General features: G+C 36.1%; 1 protein-coding gene across 1 annotated transcript; it reads right to left on the minus strand.

Annotated features, from left to right (window-relative positions):
• Positions 1–2,821: 2,821 nt before the first annotated feature.
• Positions 2,822–21,807, minus strand: LOC131975359 (fructose-1,6-bisphosphatase 1-like). Its single transcript, XM_059338011.1, has 7 exons — positions 21,381–21,807; positions 17,282–17,444; positions 12,898–12,990; positions 10,506–10,646; positions 9,215–9,352; positions 9,009–9,128; positions 2,822–3,500 (listed from the first exon to the last, which is right to left on the minus strand). Exons 1-7 carry the CDS (start codon positions 21,548–21,550, stop codon positions 3,306–3,308), a joined length of 1,020 nt encoding a protein of 339 aa, XP_059193994.1. The 5' UTR covers positions 21,551–21,807; the 3' UTR covers positions 2,822–3,305.
• Positions 21,808–22,526: the final 719 nt, after the last annotated feature.

Below are 22,526 nucleotides of genomic sequence, written 5' to 3' on the forward strand. Positions count from 1 at the left end.
GTGTCAGCTGTCAGCTGTCGAGACGGACACACTTTAATCCTGCACAGGACGAGCCCTGCTGTTCATTTATTTAAAAAAAAAAAAGGTGTAAAAAAAACCTGCAACTTGTTAAACAACAGTAAGTCAAAGCTTGACTAACACAAGAACTTGTAGTATGTTTTATGTAACTTTTAATATAAGTGACCTCTGACCTTTTGTTCAGAACAGAACTGTAACAACTGGTTCAAACCAGAATAATGAACTGTAAAGATCTGGGAGCTGTCAGACAGTAGAGGCGTTAGAATTTACATATAAACAAGGTTAAGGTTAACTCTTTTAACCTTAAAATAATCCATAAACCATAATCATTTTTTAATCCTTTTTTTCGTGTCTTTAAGTCATTTTGTGTCTTTTTGTGTCTTTTTTTGTGTCATTTTTGGTCATTTTGTGTCTGATGTCTTTTTTAGTTATTTTGTGTGTTTTTGTCATTTGGTGTCTTTTTGTGGGGTTTTTTGGTCATTCTGTCCTCTCATTTTGTGTTTTTTTTTTGTCATTTTGTGTCTTTTTGTGTCCTTTTTTGGTCATGTTGTCTTTTTTGTCATTTTGTGTCTTTTTGTGTCTTTTTTTGTCATTTTGTGTCCTTTTTTTGTCATTTTGTGTCCTTTTTTTGTCATTTTGTGTCTTTTTTTAGTCATTTTGTGTCTTTTTGCGTCTTTTTTTGGTCATTTTGTGTCTGTTGTTGTGTCTTTTTTAGTTATTTTGTGTCATTTGGTGTCTTTTTGTGTCCTTTTTTGGTCATGTTGTGTCTTTTTTGTCATTTTGTGTCTTTTTTTTTGTCATTTTGTGTCTTTTTTTTTGTCATTTTGTGTCTTTTTCGATCATTTTGTGTCTTTTTTTGGTCATTTTGTGTCTTTTTTGATCATTTTGTGTCTTTTTTTGGTCATTTTGTGTCTTTTTTTAGTTAGTAAAAAGGGAGAAAAAAATCTTGCAACATGTTAGACAACAGTAACTCAAAACTTGGGTAACACAAGAACTCTGAGGTAAACTGTCTGTGTTTTGTTTGCACATGAACATAGAAAGTAGTTCCTCTAAAGCCACAGCACCAGACTGTCTCAGGTTCATGTGGTGAACAATGAAGCTTGATCTTTTTGTTAAATAAACCTTTCATTTAAGTTAAGAAATCGTGCCATGAGCTTTGAGCCTTGTAATATTAAATATCCTTTATTTTACCTCCTATTTACTCTTACTTTAAAGGAAGTTTTGACCCTGTACGTCATGATTCTGAGCTACTGGACACTTTGTTCAAAGACTCTGAGTTTAATATTGAGAGTAGAAGCAGCTCATGTGTGCTTTAAATGTCATCAGGGCTCTGAGCTTCCCCGACCTTTAGCTTAAAGGTCGACTCTGGATTAAGTATCTCTAAACTTTTGTCGACAGTATATCTTCCAACTTTTAGATTTGTAAAAACGTGATGAGTTTAAGGTGAAATATAGCAAGCAAAATTTTAGATTACAGGCTGTTTTGCTTTCATAACATGCCTTTTGTTCCAACTAGTGGAGAGAAAACATTCAAATTACACATTTAGGTGGTTATTTTATTACACCTTCTTGTCTATTTCCACCTTTGGACTTCTAAATTCCACCAAATGTAAGGATTAGATAATGCCTCGTGCATATTTGAACATGACATTTCAGAAGTTTCCATGTCCCATTTAGCGTCAACTCTTTTTCAGCAAAGGTTAAAACCACCTCGAACAAGTGTAACATGATTTTACTGAAGTTGTTGCAGATATTTTTTTGAGTTTTGCAGTGTGCATTCAACATGTCAATGCATTTTTATGAAATCTTTTGTGTTTAATGTATTTTTTGTGTTTTTTGCAATTTTTTGTGCATTTGTTTTTATGTATGTTTTTTTGTAATTTGTTTGTTTTTGTGCATTTCTTTGTTTTTGTGTTTTTTGGCATTTTTTGTGTGTTTTTTGTGTATGTGTTTTTTGTAATTTTGTGTTTTCTGTTTCTTGTAATGTTGTGTTTTTTATGTTTTTTTAAAAAAAAAATTTTTGTGCGTTTTTGTGCATTTCTTTCTGTTTTTGTGTTTTTGGGCATTTTTTGTGTGTTTTTTGTGTATGTGTTTTTTGTAATTTTGTGTTTTGTGTGTTCTGTTTTTTTTGTAATGTTATTGTGTTTTTATGTGTTTTTTGTAATTTGTGCGTTTCTGTGCATTTCTTTGTTTTTTAAAAAATAAATTTGTTTGTGTTTTTTTGTTTTCTGCGTTTTTATGGGTTTTTTTGTAATTTTTTGTGTTGTGCGTTTTTGTGCATTTCTTTGTTTTTTGTAAAAATAAATTTGTGTTTGTGTTTTCTGCGTTTTTGTAATGTTAGTGTTTTTTATGGGTTGTGCGTTTTTGTGCATTTTCTGTTTTCGTGTGTTTTTTTTTGTAATTTGTGTGTTTTCTGTTTTTTGTAATGTTAGTGTTTATTGTTTTTTTGTGTTTTTTGTTTCTTTGTGTTTTTGTTTTTATGTAATTTGTGCGTTTTTGTGCATTTCTTTCTGTTTTTGTGTTTTATGTGTATTTTTCTGTGTTTTTGCAATTTGTTTTTAATGGGGGGGTTTTATGTGTGTTTTTTGGTGTGTTTTTGGTGTTTTTTTGTGTTCAAAATGTTGATCCAGTAAGTCAAAATGAAAGAAGAATAATCAGGTCATATAGGTGAGGTTGTGCTGAAAACAATGATACCAACATGGCAGGGTGAACACTTGTTAAGTGGTTTATACAGACAGAATGAAAAGGAGTCAGAAACCAACAGAATAGGCCCAAACCTCAAAGGGTTAACACATGCAAAATAATGAAAACAGTGATTTTTGTTCAACTCGTTTGGATTTATTGAGAGACTTCATCATTCCAAACAGTTCACATCTTTAAAAGGCATCAGGTTTGTGTTTGGTCCTTCAGACGACTAGAATATATGTTTATTCTAAATTAAGGCACAAGTGAAGGTAAACAGGAGGAACAACCTTCAGGTTTAGCTTATTCAAGTTTGTTTTTTGGCACATTTTTAGTCTTTGGCTTTTTCTCTGTGTGTGTGTGCGGAATGTGTGCGTTTGTGTGCAACTGAGCTTCAGTTTTTTAATGTTTCCACTGAACAACAAACTTCTATATTCCATCAGCAGAACATGAACTTTGCTGGTGTGGAATTAAAAACCTTACAACTCCAATTTTGGTCATTTAAACCAAGAAAATCCAGACTTTTTTTTTGGCTTAAGAAACCATTTGCGAACAGCAGTTTTCCAGTCTGGAGGTATGAGGTTCGTTCAGCCGGGCGGCGCCGTCTCACTTCTTCTTGCCGTGTTTCTGGCAGATGGCGATGTACTCCAGGACGTCCTCGGGGGAGCCCATGGCCACCGGGGCCCGCTGGTGGATGCTGTCCGGCTGGATGTCCAGAATGTTCTCGAAGCCGGTGGAGGCCATGCCGCCCGCCTGCTCCATGATGAACGCCATGGGGTTGCCTTCGTACAGCAGCCGCAGCTTCGAGGAAGAAGGAGAGTTTAGTTTAACTATTGTTATACCATGACATTCAATTTACATTTAGCAGATTTTATCCAGAGCGACTTACAGGAAAAAAGGGGAACAATCAAGGTATAGTGCAGTAAAAGCCATTAGTGCAGCAATAAGTGCTAGTGAGGATTCTTTAAGGAGCAGAGTCGTGGTGTGGTGCTAGGAGAGAAGGTCCTCTCCGAAGGTCTTCAGGAGGTTTTTAAAGGTAGAGAGGGACGCCTAGCGGTGGTGAGGTAGCATATGTCTGTATCAGGGCATTCAAGTAGCTGGGTGCAGTACCAGAGACAACTTTATAGGCAGCATTAGAGATTTGAATTTGATGCTTTGGGTTGCAACAGGTAGCCAGTGGAGCTGGATGAGCAGCGGTGTGACATGCCCAAAATCACAAATCACAGATTTGCCTCAAAGGGCTTCACAGACTGTACATGTTACGACACCCTCTGTCCTTCGACCCTCACAGCAAACTCCTCATACTCCTTTTTTTTTTCTTTTAAATTTTTATCCCACGATTTTGTAACCCATTCATTTATCACCTAATTGCCTATATCATGATCCTGGGCGCCACCTCGTCTCTGTCAGTCTGGGGAGAGCCCTGAACTGGACTGAACGCTTCCTCCATGACATGAGGAGTTAGCAGACCGCTTCTTGTCACCTGACAGGGGAGTTTCCCCGGTAGGACACGTGGGAAGATCACGTTATTCCCACCAGTTCCTCTCCCTCCCATCAGGCACCCCGAGGCACTAAAGCGACCAGGATCATTGCATGTTTTTTCACAAAAACATGCAATGATCATGAACCTTGGGGGACAAGGGGAGAACATGCAAACTCCACACAGAAAGGCCCTTTTGCCGACACCTGTACATGGAGGGATCCATCTCCCAGGACGGACAGACAGACATTGTACAACAAATTTACACTATTTCCAATTTGAGTTTAAAGTTGAAGGACACATAACTGTATTAACACATCATGGCAGTTCATTGGCTTACTGACAGAACTAGGATTTCTCGGCTGTTTCATCTCTCTAAAGAGTCTACATACTACTTTAGGCTCGTCCAGGATTTGAACCCGGGACCTCTCGCACCCTAAGCGAGAATCATGCCCCTAGACCAGGGATTCACAAAGTGTGGTGCGTGGACCCCTGGGGGTGCGTGAGCTGCTGCTAGGGGGTGCGCGAGATGAAAAATGTAATGGCGGTCTGATAATGACACAATTACATTTTTTTTCCCCCACACAATAAAGACGTGTTATTAATTAATTAATAAATACAGGCTATTCAATTTTGTGTCATTTTTTGTTCATTTTTGCATCTATTTTGGTCATTTTTGCATCTAGTTTTTGGTTGTTTGGTAATTTTTACATGTATTTTTGGTCAATTTATGTCTATTTTGATAATTTTGTGTCATCTTTGGTCATTTTTGCTTGTTTTTGATCTTATAATGAAGCGTAGACGAAGTTATCATCTTGTTCTTGTATCATTTTTCCAGCCTGTGTTATGATGACGGGGTTGTGTTCACTCCACGCTCATTTAAAATTGCTGCAATTTTTGTTCAACGCAGCTCAAAATATTTTCCCAACATTAACATTTTCTCAACTGATCTGCTTTCTGCCTCTGATCCTGAGCCTGTCATCATCCTCCACCTTTAATATGGCTATAAAAAATCTTATTGCATTTTGTTTTTTTTGAAGGTGTGGGGGATTGGGGGTGCGTCAACCCGGTTGGGACATAGAAGGGGGTGCACGGCTAAAAAAGTTTGGGAATCGCTGCCCTAGACCAACAAGCCAAGCTACAGTCTTGGCTGGTCATGGACCAGACGCCCTGCTGCATTCTGGATCATCTGAAGCGGTTTTTCCTGTGCAGGCTGGCAGCCCGTCAGGAGGCGTTACAGTAGTGGAGTTTTGAGATGACGACAGCTTGTGTCAGGAGTTGAGTGGCATGTTGAGTTAGGTAAGGTCTGATTTTTCTGATAAGTGCAAAGCGGCATGACTGGAAAAGGTGAGTTGGTCATCTGGTGAGGGCGAGACACAGGGAGCCAGTTTAGATGTTGATGTCGTGATGTATTGAAGGTTTAGCAGGGACGACCTGGAGGTCAGTTTTTTGAAAGGTTCAGCTGGAGGTGAAGTTTACAATGCTGTGAACGGTTTCACACTTTCAAAATGTTCCCTCCTATACTTCTGGGCTCGTAGCAGCTGCCTTAGGGTATCGGACACTACAGTATTAAATGAAGCAACCGTTAAAGGATGGGCTCACAGTTCTTCAAGCGAACACTGAAACAGGTTTTTCTTGCTGTAATCATTTCGCCATCGACAGCCCTTCCTAATGAGCAACGATTACAGCAAGTAAAACCTGTTTCAGTGCTAACACTAACCTCATCTCTATGAGCAGATTTCCACATTTAAATGCAGAATCTGGAGGCAAGACTTTGGTATCAGAAGCGTTCTGGTTTTTGTTTTTACAGTCCGAGTAGAATTGACCAACCACGTTCGAGCGAGCTCTGGTTGCATGCAGGTAAACAGTCCAAGTGGGGTGCAGAAAAAGGCAGATACATTGGCCAAAATGTAATTTTTATGACCCCCTGATGAGGATTCAGCCTGTTCATTAGATTTTTTAAACATATATCTGCATCCATGCTTGTAAAACCAGTCGTAGAAGTCGTTTCTCGACTCCAACCTGCGTCTCAAGCTGCTAATTTGACTTTAAACAATGACGAGGAGCAAGATTTCCTTCAACAGAACCTCAGAAATATCAGCCCAGAGGTTAAATAGTTGCCAGACTTACAGCTTCAGTGATTAATATGATCTAAGACAGATTATCCATATTTAATATGAATCGCAACATCTGAAAACGTTTCTTCTAAATCTCTTTCAAGCTTTATTACAATATTTTATGTTGTATTGTATCTAAAATAGTTTTCAAAGTAGCTTTTTATTCCATAAATCAAACAAAGTAAATCTAATATTTTGTATTAGACTGTAAAATAAAACGCCTTTAATATTGCATGACTTTTTAATTTTACTCAAAAAGCAAGAGTTCCTTTATTCTGGCTCCAAAAAGCAACTTTTCTTTGTCAGGACTTTTTTTTTCACTATGCCGTCTCTCATTTCTACTACAAGTCAGGTGCTTTCTACTCTTTTAAAATGTGACAACATCGTGTTCGGCTCTGTCTCGCAAACGCTGGAAGGATGTGGAGAGTGAAGAAACATTGTGACACTTTCTTTGCCCAAGACTAAAACCAACCATTAAAGTATCCGAACTCTGATACATCTCATTCCTCTGTTCCTTAAACTGCTGCTGTCGTCCAAAAACTATTATAATCCCATCAGTTAGCCACACTGCTGCACTGCATTACAAGTTACTTCATTATTATATAGTTTATTTTGAGAGGAACCCACTTGTACTGTACAAGGTTATAAATAATAGATGAAAATAGTAAAAGTTCACGGTTTGGTTTATTATTTCAACAAGAACACTTTTTACTCCTATCTGAGAAATGTTTACCAAAAAACTACAGTACCTTGGAATTTGAGAGACTTGCGGACAATAATAATAAAATAATAATGTTAAATATCACCAACCTCTTCCTTTTAGCTAGTGTGTAGACTAAAGTACCTTCACAATGTAGGTTCATGTACTAAATTTGTACCATTTTCTTTGTTTCAAGATGGAATATTTTAGCATTTATGGAGGTCTTTAATATGTTTATATATAGAGACTGTATCCCAAATCGGACACATCTGCAATGCCGCACTTTCCAGTGTTGTCACGGTCACTTTGAATAAGATTGCCACCACCAGTGTAGGTATAACTGATTTATACATATTTAACAATCTACGTGTGAAATTTAATTTATGTACATGGAGATTTACATGTCTAATTACAATACGAAAGTGGTAAACCCGAGGCTAACTTACACGGTTAAAACAATATATGGTTCGAAATATAAGAAGTTAGATTTTAGTTTCACACCATTTAATTAATTGGAAGCATGACATGATCATTTATATTAGTAGTTAATGTGAAATTTTGATAGAATCTTAGCCAAATGGTGGCCGATTTGGGATACAGTTAGCACACGGCTAATTGACCGGCGTTAGCGTCCTTTAACCGACTCTGGTAAACCCGAGGCTAACGTACACGGTTAAAACAATATACGGTTTGAAAGAAAATAAGTTAGACTTTAGTTTCACACCATTTAATTTATTGGAAGCATAACACGATCATTTATATTAGTAGTTAATGTGAAATTTTGATAGAATCTTAGCCGAACGGTGGCCGATTTAGGATACAGTTAGTTATATCCCTATGTTCCCCTTTTACAAAAAAGGTCCTATGTTCCCCTGTAGCAATACATACCGGGGAGCAAAGGACCCTTTTTCTATGGTTCTATGCTCCCCGCAATCTATCAATCTTTACGGTAGACTCTCAGCATGGCCCACCTAAAACTTAAATTTGCACAGCAGCTACTTTCTGGTTACTTTGCAGTCCATTTTCTTTGCTTTTTAAATAGGGTTAGGGTTAGGACTATTTGGCATGGAATTTGGCAGTAATAGTAGACCAGGAACACAGAACCCTTTTTCCCCGCTTTTCCCAAAAAGGGTTCTATGTTCCCAAGAGGAACATAGACACTAGCGTGACCAATCGTCCTCTTTTGCCCGGACATGTCCACTTTTTACGTCCTGTCCGGGGCGTCCGGCCGGGTTTTATAAATTCACGAAAATGTCCGGTGTTCACTGTTTTTCATAGGACCAGTACACGTGCACGTAAATTGACCGGCGCTTTGCACACAATTTTGCAAGACGTAATTACCAAGAGGCTGCCTTGTGGGCGGGTCAGCGCCGTGCACACACACAGAGAGAGACAGAGAGCAGATCGAACAGCGGAGCAGCATTGCACGGGAAATGCCAAAGATGAACTGCAAAAAAAATTTCCGACGTACCGTCACAGGTGGGAGGCGGAGTGCACCTTGTGCAATGCTGGCACATATGTCTCAGTGTCTAATAAAGATGCTGGAGATCTCAAAGCTCAAAGCTCAAAGACAACTAAAGATGTAAAGTATAGATCCTTTTTGTTAAGTTAGTATCTTTGTGAGACTCTTCTATTATTTATCTTATTGCAGTTATTAAGAGATATATTGTTGAAGCTAGATTTTCTAACAGAAGAGTTCATATTTAGAACATTATTTCATATTATTTATTTATTCATTTATTTGAAAAGAGTCTACGAGAGCTATTATTTTGTTACAAGTTTTTACAGATTTCATTTTATTTTATTACAGAAGTTAATTTTGCACCATTGAAGCATAATAAAGCATGTTCATCAACCTCCGAGAAGCCTGTCTGAATTTGTGTCTCGAGGCCGTGCCGATTGTCCTCTTTTTTGGAAATCAAAATATGGTCACCCTAATAGACACGCTCTCCAGTTACGCTAACCTGGTTTGATTAGTGAGGGAGGAGTGGGTCGCTCCAGTGGGACCTTACCTTTCCTTGGGGGCTCTTCACATTTCCTGGGTATAAAAAGATTCCTCCGTACATCAGCGTCCGGTGGACGTCTGCCACCATGGAGCCGATGTAACGGGCGCCGTAGGGCTCAGTGCCGTCCTACAGTCATCAGAAAACAGAGACATAATTAGCACATTTGAAAGTCTGTTAATTAGTTATATAACTTATTAACACACAAGCGGTACCTTAGGGAACTTCTTCTTCTGCAGGTACTCTGTGACGGCGGGGTCAAAGTGCATTGCGTAGCCTTCGTTCAAGCTGTAAATCTTGCCTTTCTTCTTGATCCTCACGTCCCGATCAACCAGGATAAATTCGCCAATTGCCTGAAGAGCAAAAACAAAACGCACGTTATCAACAACCTCAGCAAAAAAAAAATTGTAAGATTCAGGCCCCGTTTACATGAGGACGCCTGCGGGTAAAAACTACAAAATATTTTATGTGAAGTGCCTTTCTTTTAGACGGTGACGGCGTTTTTGGGGCTTAAAGACGCAAAAATGTGAAACCACCCTCCAGAGTGTAAAACTCTGCTCAGATCTGCTCAGGTCACGTCCGTGTTTACGTCACATTTACATGTTTACATGCTCCAGTACAGGGAAATAAACAAACGTGGGATTATTTCCATGCGTGGGACCTTCAAGCTGCTCTGGCAGCTCTAATAAACGTACAGGAGTCTTTCCAAATGTACAGGACATGTACAGATACATTCTCAGTATATACTTTTTTTTTTATCATTTTGACTTTTTTCTCTTGACTTAAACTTTTTTCTCGTTATTTTGACTTTTTTTTTCTTCCTTATTTTGACTTTTTTTTCATGATTTAGATTTTTTTTTTCTTTTCGTGATTTCAACTTTTTTTTCATTTTGGCTTTTTTCTTGTGACTTCAACTTTTTCTCGTTATTTTGACTTTTTTTTTCCCGTAATTTTGACTTTTCTTCATGATTTTGATTTTTTTTTCTTTTTTCGTGATTTCAACTTTTTTTTTCCATTTTGGCTTTTTTCTTGTGACTTCAACTTTTTCCTCGGTATTTTGACTTTTTTTTTCTCGTAATTTTGACTCTTTTTCGTGATTCCGTCTTCTTTTCTCATTTACAGTATTAGTGAACAGAGAAGGATCTGTAATTACCTCTATCACATTTAGGATGCACCCATTGGTGGGAGGCGAGCCAGACGGCTGTGAACGAGACCTGGGAGATCTAGTGATGGTGGAGAACTTTGTGGAAGGAGTAGCTGATGAAAATACGTGGTGTGAAAACTTCTGCATGCCCAAAGATGCTCTTATGGCTTTAAGCGATGCCGCCTGGCTGCATACCCAATCACATTCACACACTTTAGCGTCACCGTATGCAGCAGATTTCCTCCTGAAAACGCTCGTCTAAACACGGAATAAAAAGTGAAGACGCGACGCCACTTTAACGCCTCCTGTTCAGACCGTCCTCGTGTAAACGGAGCCTCGAGGGCATTCAAAAGAGCACTAACTGGGTCGAGCATGAAGCCGTTGACTCCGTGTCCGGTGGAGATCACCATCATGGTGGCGCTGCCGTAGAGGGCGTAGCCTGCCGCCACCAGGGCCCGGCCGGGCTGCAGGGCGTCCTTCTCACAGGGCTCGTCATCCGTGGTCTGAGGAATAAAAAAAATCATTTAGGAGTCCAGCAGTGTGCAGGCGATTTTATTATCTATAACTAAATACAGGTGCGTCGCAGTACATTAGAACAGGGATGGGCAACTTAAAGCTGCAGGGGGCCACAATGTTTCATGTTCACTACCACAGGGCCACATATAGGAGCGTGCACTTCACCAGATATGATGAAACTGCAATTTTAAATATGTTTACAGTGCAGTAACTCAACATATTTCATGCTCAAATGCATGTTGAACAGTATAAATAGGAATACAAAAGGTTTGAAGCAAATAAAAATAACCACTTACTGTGATTTCTTTGTTTTTTCAGTGCAAGAACAGCAGACCAACATTAATTGCAAGAAGTAATTTTGTGCATTTTTACACTGCACTTTTAAGATTTCATGTTTTTTGTCATTTTGTGTCTTTTTATGTTCATTTTGTGTCTTTTTTTGGATGATGTCATCACTCTAGCCTCTCCATAGGGTAACATTGGGGGGATTTTTTGGCACGTTTTTGTCTTTTTGTGTCCTTTTTTGTTCATTTTGTGGGTTTTTTTGCTCATGTTGTCTTTTTTTGGTCATTTTGTGTCTTTTTTTGTTCATTTTGTGGGGTTTTTGGGTCATTTTGTGTCTTTTTTTTGGTCATTTTGTGTCTATTTGTTCATTTATTTATTTTTTTTGTTCATTTCGAGTCTATTTGTTTATTTTGTTTCTATTTGTTTCCAGTGCAGTAACTGAACATATTTCATGCTCAAATGCATGTAAAACAGTATAAATAGGAATACAAAAGGTTTGAAGCAAATAAAAAGTTACCACTTACTGTGATTTTTATTTTTTTTCAGTGCAAGAACAGCAGACCAACATTAATTGCAAGAAGTAATTTTGTGCATTTATACACTGCATTTTTAAGATTTCATGCTCAAATGCATGTAGTTGTACTGAGGGCCACTTCAAGTGAGGGTGAGGGCCGTATGAGGCCCCCGGGCCTCATGTTGCCCATCCCTGCACCCCTGAATATTCTTAAAACTCACCTCTTTTCGTTGGCTTTCAACACCACATAGTGTTGATTTTATGTTGATTTTATGATTTTTTGTTTTCATTTGTATACATGCATATTTTATTTTGTGCAGGCAGTACATTTTACATTTTATTTTATTCATTTTTATCCTATTTTTATTTATTTTATCTTATTGCATTTTACTGTTCTATTGTTTACTACATCTCTTTGTATCTATTTATTGTTTGTGCAGCACTTTGGAAACTTGTGTTTGCTAAAATTGTGCTATAATATAAATAAAGTGGATTGGATCGGATATGATGAGTCCATTTCCAGTAGTTCAGGTATTGAGTCATATAGATGGACATACTTTTCAGATTCCAATATTTCCATATTAAACATACTTTTTAAAATTGGTCTTTTGTAATATTCAAAACAAAATTGAAACAGTGAATTTTAGGTCTTCATTAAATGTAAGACATAATCATTATAATTAGAAGAAATTAAATAAATAAAGACATGACATTTTTAATTCTGTGTGCAATGGATCTATATAATGTGTTATTTCCACTTTTTTAATTGAATTACTGACATAAATAAACTTTTCTATGATATTCGAATTTATTGAGATGTACCTGAACTTTAACTTTTGGTCCAACTGATATTTTTGTACTCTTACTAAATGTTGAAAAGTAACTACGACATGTAGACAATTTAGAGGTTCTTGTACTTTAATTTTATGCCAGTTAATACTAAAAACTTTCCTTTTTAGCAAAACTTTTGGTTCTTCCCCACTAGGATGGTTTCGGAATTATTTTTTCTTTCTGTTTTTTAGTTGTTTTTATATCCTTTTTTAAATCCTTTTTCTTTTTTACATTTACATTTTTACATGGCATAAATAAACTTTTGTATGATATTATAATTTATTGAGATGCACCTGTATAGGCTTGTTCACATCTGCAGCAGTCTGTTAATTCATTAAATTTTTTTTTTTTTTTTTTAGCATTTTAGCAAAATGGCATTACCATATCTTAAATTTTAACTTCTGCCGAACAGGAATGTTTTGCTTTATTTCCCAAAATGATTTTATCCAGATAAAAACACACCTGAGTAACAATTAAAGACAATTAAATATTCTGCACAAGTGTTCCTACTTGTCCTTCCAAAACTCAACTATCAAAAGAAATTTCATGCTGCCACTACTTGGCATTTAAAGTTTATAAATCAAGGACAAAGAAAGTTGTGTTCGTACCTTTCTGTAGATGGCGAAGATGGTTCCTATGGAGACGAGACAGTCGATGTTGGAGGAGCCGTCCAGAGGATCAAAACACACAATGTATTTGCCCTGGAAGAGACGCAAACACAAGTTACGTTTATATTCAGAGCTGCTCACCAAAACGCTTCATGTGTGACTCCTTGAGGTCAAGTAAAATGTGCTGAATACATTCTTTAAATCATGGGTCTCAAACTCGCGGCCCGCGGGCCAATTGTGGCCCTTGTGACGATATTTTGTGGCCCCCACCTTGATATGAAAGTTTAATGTGAGTTTTATATGAATAGCACTTAGGCACAAGGTCATTTTGTGTCTTTTTTTTTGGTCATTTTGTGTCTTTTTTTGTAATTTTGTGTCTTTTTTTGTAATTTTGTGTCTTTTTTGTGGTCATTTTGTGTCTTTTTTAAGTAATTTTGTTTTTTTTCAGTCATTTTGTGTCTCTTTTTTAGTAATTTTCTTCTTGACAACGATAAGTATCGTACTGACCGATCGCGTAACCTAAAAGTACTTACGTCCTAATGGACTCAAACTTTACCCACAGCACTTACTCTTGAGTTCTTTTCTGAACAGCTACATATGTTTTTTGTGAAGAAAAATGAAGAAATAGCTTTGTAAGAGCGATCTGAAAAACTGTTAAATATGCTTTTCAACAGAAATCTTCCTGCGTTTTTAATATGGGAGCCAATGAGGCTGTTGGTGCGTGTTGGTGGTGAATCTGTGCGTCTTACGCCCAAACTATAACTCTGACAGCTTTACCAGAGGATTGTGAGTGAGAAGACTAATTTTCCTACGTTTCTATGTATAAATTATTTCTGTAGAGTGGAATTTGCGGCCTGGAGTGCAGTTTTCAAATTTATTTTTTGTCAATTTTTTCTCTCCCTCTACACTCTGGCGATGATGTCACACACTGTGACACGAACATTCCGTGCAATACACACCCATTATAATCTCAGAATTTCTCCAAAAATGATCATGGTCATTGAACAGGGATTGATAAAAAACTATATGACCTATCGAAACGCAAAGTAATACACCAATACACAAGACTTGTGTCTACTGTTTAAAGTTTAAATGGAGTCTCTAGGTGAAATTATGCCGGAGAAGTAGACGTTTAAAAATCTCCAATTAATGTTCTTTTTCGCGCATTTTTTTTCAGCCGTCCCATTCACTTCAATGCAAAATTTTGGGCAGTTTTTCGCGACTTACATCACAAAAAAATCATATTCCGTAGAGAAAAGTAATAGCACACCGATCCTGATCAAACCGCACGTTTTGATATATAATTTGTCCTGCAACTCTTCAAGTTGTAGGACTAGTAGCGGGACGAAATTGCGTCGAGAAGAGGAAGAAGAAAAAATCCACAGTATAACAGTAGTGCTCGGTGCGATTGGCCCGTGGCCCTAATTATAATCAATAATAATAGACCTACAATAGTCATCACCACTCCCAAAAAACAAAGAATTAATTGGCTCATTTTGTACATTTAAAAAAGAAAGAAAAAGAAATGAAATTGTTGCAAAAATCTGATGCATTCTGATGTTATTTACGTTTCACATCTTCCCAACTTTTTTTTTTTTAAATCGGGGTTGTAGTTTCATTACAAGAAAGTATTTTCAGTTACTTTGACAGAAGCTGAAACCTGAGCCTTTATGTAATTTATGAACCAGTTAACCCTTAATAGGACACTCATTGAAATACTTGCAAATTCCAAATTTCAACCCTAGAGAATATTGGAGGATATTACATACAGCCAGAATGTGTAAAAAAAAAAAACATACGGACCCGGGGGAGGGGGGTAACATTTTGAGAAAAAAGTTTATGAGATTAAAGTGGCAAATCTACGAGAAAAAAGTTGCTTTTCCCCCACTTTTTTCTTGTAAATCTGCAACTTTTTTCGCCCAGATTTGCCACTTTAAATCTCTTAAATCTGCAACTTTTTTTCTTGTAAGATTTGCCACTTTAATCTAGTAAATTTGCAACTTTTTTCTCAAAATATTATTTTATTCATTACTCATTTATTACTAATTTTAGATATCCGCTGAAGTTACCAAATCTAGTTCTTTGCCTGATAAAGGGTTAAGATACAGTTGAAACCAGAAGTTTACATACACTATATAAAAAGACACATATGCTTTTTTCTCACTGTCTGACATGAAATCAGACAATCACTTTTCCTGTTTTAGGTCCGTTAGGATTACCAAAATTATTTCTATTTGCTAAATGCCAGATTAATGAGAGAAGGATTTTTTTAGACAATTTTGTATTACTTTCTTCAAAGTCAGAAGTTTACAGTACATACACTAACATTATTATGCCTTGAAACTATTTGGGAAAGCCCAGATGATGCTGTCATGTCTTTGGAAGCTTCTGATAGGTTTATTGACAACATTTGAGTTAATTAGAGACACACCTGTGGATGTATTTTAAGGCACACCTGAAACACACTGCTTCTTTGTGTGACATCATGGGAAAGTCAAAAGAAATCAAGCAAGATATCAGGGAGAGAATTGTGGACTTGCACAAGTCTGGTTCATCCTTGGGTGAAATTTCCAGATGCCTGAAGGTTCCACATTCATCTGTTCAAATAATTATATCCAAGTATAAACCATGCCCGCCGATAGGGGGGGACAAACGGGTCTGCTGTCCTGGGCCCAGGGTGGGGGGGGGGGGGGGGGGGGGGGCCCCAGAACTGGGCCCTCATTAAATTATGGAATGATTAAAAAAATAAAATGAAATAGGCCTATTTGTGGAAAAAAATATGTAATATTTATTTGAGTTAAAAGCTTTTTATTTGTTTTCTTCCTAATTGTCCTTGAACTAGTGGTCAAGAACCCCCCCCACCCCCAACACAAAAATGGTTTGGCCACTGATCAAACTTTGATGTTGCCGTCCGGTAAACACAAGTCCGGTGCTCAGAAACGGAAAGAAAAGAGAAGACAAGAAGAAGAAAATGGAGGCCTTATTTTATGAACAAATATTTTTTAAAAAGGTGGTGACGGTGAAGCTGGGACTAGTAAAGTGAACGTAGAGCAAGGTAAGAAACAGCGCAGCCAATGTTTACAGCCTTGTAACGTAACCTAACAAGCTCGCTCTAATGTTAACGTCCATTAGCTTGTATGAAAGCCTGACACAACACGTTATCTTTGACAGAAACAAAGTTTGGTAGCTCCGTCAGAGAGGATGAGACAGAGAGGGGAGAGATCCAGCAGCTGTCAGGTGACAGAGAGAGTGATGCGGGAGGAGAGGAGGGAGAGAGAGAGAGAGAGAGAGTCATTTATAGTTTATTTATTTATTTAGTCAGTTATTTTCCTGCTAGTGTCAGAATTCCAATACATATGAAGAGTGTATTTAGCAACAGCGGATGTGTAGTTTGTTAATCTTAACCATTATTGTCTCTTGTCAAAGAGAGATGTGAGGAGAGGAAAGGAGAGGAGAGGAACAGGAGAGAATGTTTTTGCTTGCAATGTTTTATTAAATTAATATTTAATTTATTTTTAAGTATAAAATAGATTCATAAAGCTCATTGCACAAATAGGCTATCTGCAAAAAAGCTTTTTTGTAAATCAGGGATATTATACTTGAAAGATTGGAATTAGCCCCTTATTTCAAAATATACACTTATAATCTGCAGGGTAAATAGCTGCACATTTAGTCATGGCTTATAAAGAAAAAGGAGAGGAGAGGAACAACAAGAGAAAAGGAGAGATCTGGGCGCGGGGGGCCCATCTAAGATAATCTCGTCCTGGGCCCAGGCAAGACTGTCAGCTGGCCTGGTATAAACACCATGGGAATGTCCAGCCATCATAGCGCTCAGGAAGGAGCCGGGCTCTGTGTCCCAGATGAAATAGAAATAATTTTGGTAATCCTAACCGACCTAAAACAGGAAAAGTGATGTCTGATTTCATGTCAGACAGCGAGAAAAAAAGCATATGTGTCTTTTTATATAGTGTATGTAAACTTCTGGTTTCAACTGTATGAGATAAGATCCAATGAGGAAATAGAACTGGAAACACTGGAGAAAACTGGTTTTCTGTTTGTTTCCTGTTTCAGTCTGCTGACCGGTCATTCCAGTGATCAGATCATAATTAATTGAGAAAAAGATTGTTAAACAAGCTCAGTGGGTCCTAATGTTCACCTCAGTCACACATTCTTTGGTTCCTGGAGACGATGTTGCAACAGGTTGAGTAAGAGTTTATTTTCTTCCTCATTGTTCCACCTGTGCAGCCCTGGGTTTGGAAATCTGATTGTAGGTCTGTTTTTTTTATGATAGCTTTGTCACTTTCAATAGTATCTGGTGTATAAATAACAAAGATTGTATTGTTTTAAACAGCAGGAACGTATTGAGCCCGTTCTTTGTCCTTACCCTGGTTTCTGGCTCCACTATGATGGCTCTCTCGTTCTCCTCAGACACCAGCACGCAGGAGGTGAAAGACGACTTGATCATGTTGATGATCAGGTCATTGGACAGGATGTCCAGCTTCTTCACCTGGTCCCCGGTCACGTTGGTGCTGCCAGCGATGCCGTAACTGAGGACACGAAAAAGATCAAACAATTCATCAGGGTTCGTACACTTTAGCTGTGGTCAATTAAAACATTCAAGCATTTTTCAAGGACTTTCCAGGTCCGTTTTCAAGCTTTTGTAGTGTCTTACACCTGTTGTAACATTGCATGTTTTAGATGAGTAGTTACATACTAAAAGGGGAGATTTCACTGAACCATACCAGTGATGGTTTTACACTTTTAGGAGTACTAAACTATCACTAGAAAAAGACACAAAATGACAAAAAATAAAATAAAATACGTAAAAAAGACAGAAAATGACCAAAAAAAGACACACAAAATGAGCAAAAAAGACACAAAATGACCAAAAAATACACAAAATTACTACAAAATGACCCAAAAAAAGACACAATGACCAAAAAAGACACAAAATTACTAAAAAAAAGACAAAATTACTAAAAAAAAGACACAAAATGACCAAAAAAGACACAAAATGACCAGAAAAAGACACAAAATGACCAAAAAAGACACAAAATTACTAAAGACACAAAATGACAAAAAAAAGACACAAAATGACCCAAAAAAAGACACAAAATTACAAAAAAAAACTACAAAATTACTAAAAAAAGACACAAAATGACCAGAAAAAGACACAAAATGACCAGAAAAAGACACAAAATGACCCAAAAAAAGACACAAAATGACCAAAAAAAGACACAAACTGACCCAAAAAAAGACACAAAATGACCAAAAAAGAAAAAAGATGAGTACTTACATACTAAAAGGGGGAGATTTCACTGAACCATACCAACAGTGATGGTGTTACACTTTTAGGAGGAACGGTCTTCATTTCAGATAGGCTACTCATTATTTTTTACATTGAACATGTGATTATCTATAGTCTATAGATGGATATAGTCAGATTGCAAGAGAAATACAGGAAGAATTTAAAGCATTTACAAGCACTTTATCCAAAATCAAAGCACTTTTTTTATTAATCCTTGAAAATACAACATTTAAATCAGGGGTCTCAATCTCAAATGACCTGGGGGTCGCTGGAGGCAGTATCAAAATGACCCAAAAAAGACACAAAATTACAAAAAAAGACACAAAATTACAAAAAAAAGACACAAAATGACAAAAAAAAAGACACAAAAAAGACACAAAATTACAAAAAAAAGACACAAAATTACAGAAAAACTAAATTTACTTTAAAAAAGACACAAAATGACTAAAAAAAGACACAAAATGACCAAAAAGACACAAAATTACTAAAAAAAAGACACAAAATTGCCCCCCCTACAAAAAAAAAAAAAAAAAATTAACAAAAGAAAGAAAAAAGACACAAAACTCTGCGTGCATTCAAAACTACTGTGGCAAGTTTTCGTTGAGCTTGATTCTGAGATTCTGATTCTGCCCTTTTTGGTTTTTCTCTGTATGTTAACTGACAAAAAGTAACTTAAACAGTTTCCTTCTGAGATCAGTTTGACTGGGATAACATCATGCCAACAACAATCTGCAGTTAGGAGGAAGGAAAAAAACTGCAATTGATGCATGACACGGCATTTTTTAACTGTCAACATATATATGAATTATCAGCCACAAACACGTGTAAAAGATTTCTGCTCATGTAAACAATACAACAAATACAAAAACACATTTTTAAAAAGGTGCACATGTACAAATGTACACAGATTTTATCAACTGATATATTGATATATACTGATATATATCTTTGGGTTTAGAACATATATACATGTTGTATAATCGGCACCGATATAAAAACTTATTAAAACAATATATAATGCAGAAAACTTTGCTTTAGAAAATGTGTCATATTGCGGTTTATTTTATTTTATTTATTCTTTAATTGTAGCAGCAATTTAATGATACTTAACATGCAGTACTAATACATTTATTTAATTTTATTTAATATATTTAAATGATCAACGACTGATACTTAACACATAAAATGACATGGCTATTTATTTAATTTTATTTATTACTTAAATTTTCAGCAATTAACTGAGACAGAATATATAGTATTTGGCTATTTAATTTTTTTAAATTTTGTATTTAAATGACCAGCAAGTGACTGACATAAAACACATATAGTATTATTTAGCCATTCATTTTATTTATTAATTACTTAAATGATCAACAATTGAGTGAAACTGAAGATAAAGTATAATTTAGCTATTTATTTTAATGATCAGCAATTGATGAATGATACAGAACATATAGTGTTATTAAGCTATTTAATTGTATTTTTTTAAACTTTATTTAATCAATGCTTGACTGATACTAAACATAAAGCACAATTTATCCATTTATTAAATTTTATTTATTCTTTATTTAAATGATCAACAATTGACTGATACACATATTGTATAACCAAGCTATTTAATTTTATTTACTACTTAAATGTTGTGACACAGAACATAGTGTAACTTAGCTATTTATTTATTTAATTTATTTTTTCTTTATTTAAATGTTGTGACACAGAACATAGTATTACTTAGCTTTTTATTTATTTACTTAATTTATTTGTTTCTTCATTTAAATTATCACCAATTGACACTGAACATATAGTATAATATAGTATAACTTATATATAGTATAACTTAGCTATTTATTTACTTAATTTTATTTATTTTAATGATCAACAATTGACTGATACACATATTGTATTACCAAGCTATTTAATTTTATTTACTACTTAAATGTTGTGACACAGAACATAGAATTACTTAGCTATTTATTTATTTCATTTATTTGTTTCTTTATTTAAATGATCACCAATTGACACTGAACATATAGTATAATATAGTATAACTTAGCTATTTATTTACGTAATTTTATTTATTTTAATGATCAACAATTGAGTGACACTAAACACACCATATATATTTCTATCAAGCCATTTTCTAAAATTATTTCCACAGTTTTAATTTCTAGAATTGGTTCAATAAATGTTGTTGTTGTTTGGGTTTTAACTTTTTTTTTTAAAGTGGGCGTGGTGGTTTTAAGGTACATGCGCTTCCTGATTGGCACTGAACATATAGTATAATATAGTATATTACATTACATTACATTACATTACATGTCATTTAGTATAACATAAATATAGTATAACTTAGCTATTTATTTACGTAATTGTATTTATTCTAATGATCAACAATTGAGTGACACTAAACACACCATATATATTTCTATCAAGCCATTTTCTAAAATTATTTCCACAATTTTAATTTCCAGAATTGGTTCAATAAATGTTGTTTTTATTTGGGTTTTAGCTTTTTTAAAAGTGGGCGTGGTGGTTTTAAGGGACATGCGCTTCCTGATTGGCACTAAACATATAGTATAATATAGTATAACATAAATATAGTATAACTTATATATAATATAACTTAGCTATTTATTTATGTAATTTTATTTATTTTAATGATCAACAATTGAGTGACACTAAACACACCATATTTATTTCTATCAAGTCATTTTCTAAAATTATTTCCACAATTTTAATTTCCAGAATTGGTTACATTACATTACATGTCATTTAGTATAACATAAATATAGTATAACTTAGCTATTTATTTACTTAACTTTATTTTATTTAATGATCAACAATTGAGTGACACTAAACACACCATATTTATTTAAATCAAGCCATTTTCTAAAATTATTTCCACAATTTTAATTTCCAGAATTGGTTCAATAAATGTTGTTGTTTGGGTTTTAGCTTTTTTTTTTTAAAGTGGGCGTGGTGGTTTTAAGGGACATGCGCTTCCTGATTGGCACACACAGTCCTGACTCTGCTTGTGCCAACGTGGATGCATGAAGCTGGAACTTCACTGCTACTTTAAAAAAAACTGGAACAAACTGTGCAACAAGTGTCACTTTATGAACCCAAACAATGCCCCCAGTGATGATGATGATGATGATGATGATGATTTACTCACAGGTGGGCGATCCCGGCTTTGCGCACGGCGCTGGAGATGGCCTTCACCGCGGTGCACACAGAGTTGAGCAGCGTCGTCAGCTCCCCGGTGCCTTTCGCCTTCCTCCCCTCCTGCATCACGAACCGGGTCACGGTGACCACGTTGGTGTCGAAGACTCCTTGGTCGGACATGGTGGCAGCCTGAGAGAGAGAGAGAAAGAGAGAAAGAGAGAGAGAGAGAGTGGAGGCTGGGGAGGAAACGCTGCAGGATTTAAATGCTCTGCAACGCGGAACTGCAGAGAGAGAGAAGGGGTGACGGCTCGGAGGGCCAATCCAGAGCTGCAGCAGAGGTGTGGCCCCGCTGGAAACACGAGCCGCTGTGACCCGGGGAGTGAAATGATGAAATGATAAAGGAACCAATAGAGGGGTGTGAGCAGGAGAATAGACGCGGTGCAGCCTGATTTAACTCTGGCTGGCTTTGCGCAAGACGCGACGTGAACTTTTCAGCAGGTTTGATAGCGAGAAAGAAAAGTTTCATAACTTTATTCTGATAGAGAACATAAATGTTCTTTAGTTTGGACACAAAGTTTTTTAGCTTCCAGAGCTCTCTCTCTCTCTCTCTCTCTCTCTCTCAATTCAATTCAATTGGCTTTATTGGCATGACGTAACAATGTAAATATTGCAATAGGAAAGCAATATTTACAATAAATTATTATAATTCTGTTATTCATTTTAAAAGAAAAGAAAAACTAATAACAATAAAAGAAAACAATATTTACAATCAATATATAATTCATACAATCTCTGTCTGTCTGTCTGTCTGTCTGTCTCTCCCAACATATAAATTATATATATATATATATATATATATATATATATTTTTTTTAATCAATTGCATATTGCACTTTATTTTAACATATCTGTAAAACGTTATTGAAAATATGTAAAAGTGTTTTTGCAAAATCAAAAAAAATCTCTCTTTCTCTCTGTCTGTCTCTCTCTCTGTCTTTCTCTCTGTCTGTCTCTCTCTCTGTCTGTCTCTCTCTCTGTCTGTCTGTCTCTCTCTCTCTCTTTGTCTGTCTCTCTGTCTCTCTCTCTGTCTGTCTGTCTCTCTCTGTCTCTCTGTCTCTCTCTCTGTCTGTCTGTCTCTCTCTTTCTCTCTCTGTCT

Source organism: Centropristis striata, chromosome 7, assembly GCF_030273125.1.
Source record: "Centropristis striata isolate RG_2023a ecotype Rhode Island chromosome 7, C.striata_1.0, whole genome shotgun sequence".
In the NCBI taxonomy this organism is placed as follows: Eukaryota; Metazoa; Chordata; class Actinopteri; order Perciformes; family Serranidae; genus Centropristis; species Centropristis striata.

Coding starts and splice junctions, on each gene's coding strand:
- LOC131975359 (XM_059338011.1), bottom strand. CDS start 21,550: ATGTCCGACCAAGGAGTCTTCGACACCAACGTGGTCACCGTGACCCGG. Junction 12,991..17,281: donor TAGTGGAGCCAGAAACCAGG/GTAAGGACAAAG, acceptor CGTCTCTTCCAG/GGCAAATACATTGTGTGTTT. Junction 10,647..12,897: donor TCTTCGCCATCTACAGAAAG/GTACGAACACAA, acceptor TTTATTCCTCAG/ACCACGGATGACGAGCCCTG.